Source organism: Emiliania huxleyi (genome assembly GCF_000372725.1).
Source record: "Emiliania huxleyi CCMP1516 chromosome Unknown EMIHUscaffold_1526, whole genome shotgun sequence".
Classification (NCBI taxonomy): Eukaryota; Haptophyta; order Isochrysidales; family Noelaerhabdaceae; genus Emiliania; species Emiliania huxleyi.
The window spans coordinates 3,615-5,665 of NW_005201062.1; the positions used below are offsets into that span (position 1 = coordinate 3,615).

Genomic DNA, 2,051 nt, shown 5'->3' on the forward strand with positions numbered 1-2,051 from the left:
TCCCTGAGGTTCTCTGCCCATACCCTCCCGGGCATCGGATGGCGGCTGCGCGCGAGACGGTGGCGAGACGGTGGCGATGGGCAGAGCGCCGAGGACCGCGAAAGGGCCAGGGCTGCTGCCGATGACGCGCGGCGGGCCGCTTTCCGCGATCGCGGGTCGAGGTACCACATCTCGAGCCCGGGCATCAAGTACGACTACGAGTGGCTCCGCCGGTGGGCTGACGAGCCCCGTCTCCTCGCCTCGATCAACACCATCCGCCTCCGCCGGCCGCCGAAGTGTGCGCGTCGAGAGTACTACCACATGGTGTATCACGCGAGGAGCGGCAGCAAAGCCTCAACAGCACGCGCGCGAGTTCGCACGTTCCGTCTTCCTGGGCTCCGCTACCCTGGGACGATGCCGTCCATGCCATGCCCGGCACCGTCGTCGGTCCGCACGCGGCTGTCCTACTCTTCTACATGCCGGGCCCGGCGCAGTATGGGTCGTGGCCATGGATACAGAGTGCGTTTAAGAAGTACATCACCGGGGACACGGTAGCCGCAGGCACCCTACCTGCGGCGCACAACTTTTCGTTGGCTGACTTTCTCGGCTCTAGTCTCGGCTTTGTCCGCACGCCAGCAGTGTTGGAGGCTCCGGACCAGTCCACCGGGGTGGCGCATGCCGGTCCACGAGCGCATCTAGCCGAGGCTGCAAACCTGCAGGCCAGAGAGTGCCTCTCCCTTCCAGTAGCCGCGCCCAGCCTTTTTTCTTTTCTCCGCCCGTTGTAAAAATCCTTTTATCCGCCCTGCCCTGGACACAGTAGCCGTTACCAGGCGAGCTTGGCGGGCAAGCTGCCAAACTTGCCGTACTCGGCGAAAAGCCCATCGGGTCCCAGGGCACCGCGCCGCACTCGGGGTCAGTACAGAACCGAAAAACATACTAAGCTGTTCAGGTGCGGCAAAGCCGGGGACACCTCGGACAGGGGAGACAGGTGCGGTGACCGCACGCCGTCGCGCCAATGGTGTATATGGCGTGGAGCCGGAGCGCCGGCGCGACCGCGAGGGGTCCATTCATCGGCGAGTATACTACCAGAATGCTAGTGTACCGCGGGGGGTGAGGGCGAGCCAAGGGCATCGAATGCGTATTGCCTGGCCGCGGCTGACGGAAGCATTGAGATCAGCGCTGCTGTGCGGGCTCACGACGGCAGCCGCTGCGGCGGCGACCTAGGGCGTCGTCGGCGGCGGCACCGCCTTCCGGAGGTTGATGCGATGGAAACGCACCGTGCCCATCAGCCGCTCGGGCAGCTCCTGCTCCGCCTGCGCCTCGAGCACAAACCTACAGGAAGGTTCCAGGAAAGGTCTAGGAAAAGTCTAGGAAGTTGATGAGGAGCACGAGCACAGACCCCAAATCGACGACGAGCGACTTGGCGAAAGACTCGACGCCGCGCCACATGTTGGTCGCCATCTTGGAGGAGAGGATGTCGCCGACAACCTCGATGTAGCCGGGCCCCGTGTGGTACCGCGTCTTGATGGCCTACCGCACCACCCAAGGACCTGAACCCACTCTGGATTCGACACTCTGGAGGTGTGGTACCGCGGCGGGAGGGCCTTGATTAGCACGGGGCGGTCGCCGAGCAGCTTTTTGACGAAAAAGTTGCCCTCGACGACGCACGGGATCATCTTGAGGCGGAGCCCGCGCCACTTGTCGTCGCCTAGAAAAAGAAACACCGCCCGTCGCCTTGTTTCTTTTTTTCATGCAGCTCAGCGCCACTTGTCGTCGCCGCTGTCCATGAAGCGCCGCCAGAGGCCCGTGAAGCGCGCGTCCTCGGCCGCGCGCTCCGTCATGACCCACCAGAGCACGACCGAGACGGAGCCGCCGCCCTTTGCAGGGCACTGGAAGTTGATGAGGAGCAGGTCCTGGCCGTACCTACACGAAGGTTCCAGGAAAGGTCTAGGAAAGGACTAGGAAACTGATGAGGAGCAAGTCCCGGCCCAGAAGAAGAGCTGGTTCTGAGACTGCTGGAGGAGGGTAAGGGCAACCTGTCCCTACCGCCCCTTGCGTTGGAGAGGCGAGCG

General features: G+C 63.7%; 3 protein-coding genes across 3 annotated transcripts in view; 1 reads left to right on the plus strand and 2 right to left on the minus strand.

Moving 5' to 3' along the window:
• Positions 1 to 407: 407 nt before the first annotated feature.
• On the plus strand, positions 408 to 919 carry EMIHUDRAFT_253006 (hypothetical protein; the record flags this gene model as incomplete). The annotated part of the gene is made up of 2 exons (XM_005786261.1): positions 408 to 660; positions 810 to 919. The coding sequence occupies 2 exons, from the start codon at positions 408 to 410 to the stop codon at positions 917 to 919; spliced, it is 363 nt and encodes a 120-aa protein (XP_005786318.1).
• A 280-nt stretch (positions 920 to 1,199) lies between these two features.
• EMIHUDRAFT_253007 (hypothetical protein) lies at positions 1,200 to 1,655 on the minus strand (the record flags this gene model as incomplete). Its single annotated transcript, XM_005786262.1, has 3 exons — positions 1,200 to 1,311; positions 1,379 to 1,509; positions 1,536 to 1,655. 3 exons carry the CDS (start codon positions 1,653 to 1,655, stop codon positions 1,200 to 1,202), a joined length of 363 nt encoding a protein of 120 aa, XP_005786319.1.
• An 81-nt stretch (positions 1,656 to 1,736) lies between these two features.
• EMIHUDRAFT_253008 (hypothetical protein) overlaps positions 1,737 to 2,051 on the minus strand; it is a gene marked incomplete at both ends in the record, with an annotated part of 1,606 nt that continues 1,291 nt past the window's right edge. Inside the window, one exon of the mRNA XM_005786263.1 lies at positions 1,737 to 1,892. Within this exon, the coding sequence (XP_005786320.1) occupies positions 1,737 to 1,892 (156 nt within the window). The remainder of the gene's footprint in view (positions 1,893 to 2,051) is intronic.